At 51.1% G+C, this 528-nt stretch overlaps 1 protein-coding gene across 1 annotated transcript in view; it reads left to right on the forward strand.

Moving 5' to 3' along the window:
• Positions 1-528, forward strand: part of LOC111644946 (receptor-type tyrosine-protein phosphatase mu-like) — a 101,682-nt gene that overhangs the window by 99,034 nt on the left and 2,120 nt on the right. Inside the window, exon 36 of the mRNA XM_087170317.1 lies at positions 3-166. Within this exon, the coding sequence (XP_087026443.1) occupies positions 3-166 (164 nt within the window). The remainder of the gene's footprint in view (positions 1-2; positions 167-528) is intronic.

A 528-nucleotide genomic window follows, 5' to 3' on the forward strand; every position in this document is an offset into this window, starting at 1 on the left:
AGCCGCAGGACGGGTACCGCATGGTGCAGCAGTTCCAGTTCCTGGGCTGGCCCATGTACCGGGACACACCAGTCTCCAAGCGCTCCTTCCTCAAACTGGTCCACCAGGTGGACAAGTGGCAGGACGAGTACGACGGAGGGGAGGGACGCACCGTGGTCCACTGCCTGTAAGACACCAGAACCAGAGCTGAGGACAGTCCTGCAGACACTACTACTGATACTGATACTGTAGTACTACTGCTGCTACTACCACTGATACTATAATCCTGCAGACAGTACTACTGATACTACTGCTAATACTGCCACTGATACTACAGTAGTACTACTGATACAACAAGTACACACAGTGACAGTACTAATACACAGATACAGAAACTTGATCAGTGATGGTTTGTCTCCATCTAGTGGCGAAAAGTGGAACAACACAGACTTAATGTTTCCTCCTCTCCTTGTCTCCTCTCTCTCTCTCTCTCTCTCTCTCTCTCTCTCTCTCTCTCTCTCTCTCTCTCTCTCTCTCTCCCCCCCCCCC

The sequence above is a fragment of the Seriola lalandi genome, unplaced genomic scaffold (assembly GCF_002814215.2).
Source record: "Seriola lalandi dorsalis isolate HSWRI2012SDOR001 ecotype SW California unplaced genomic scaffold, Sedor1 jcf7180002054945, whole genome shotgun sequence".
NCBI lineage: Eukaryota > Metazoa > Chordata > Actinopteri > Carangiformes > Carangidae > Seriola > Seriola lalandi.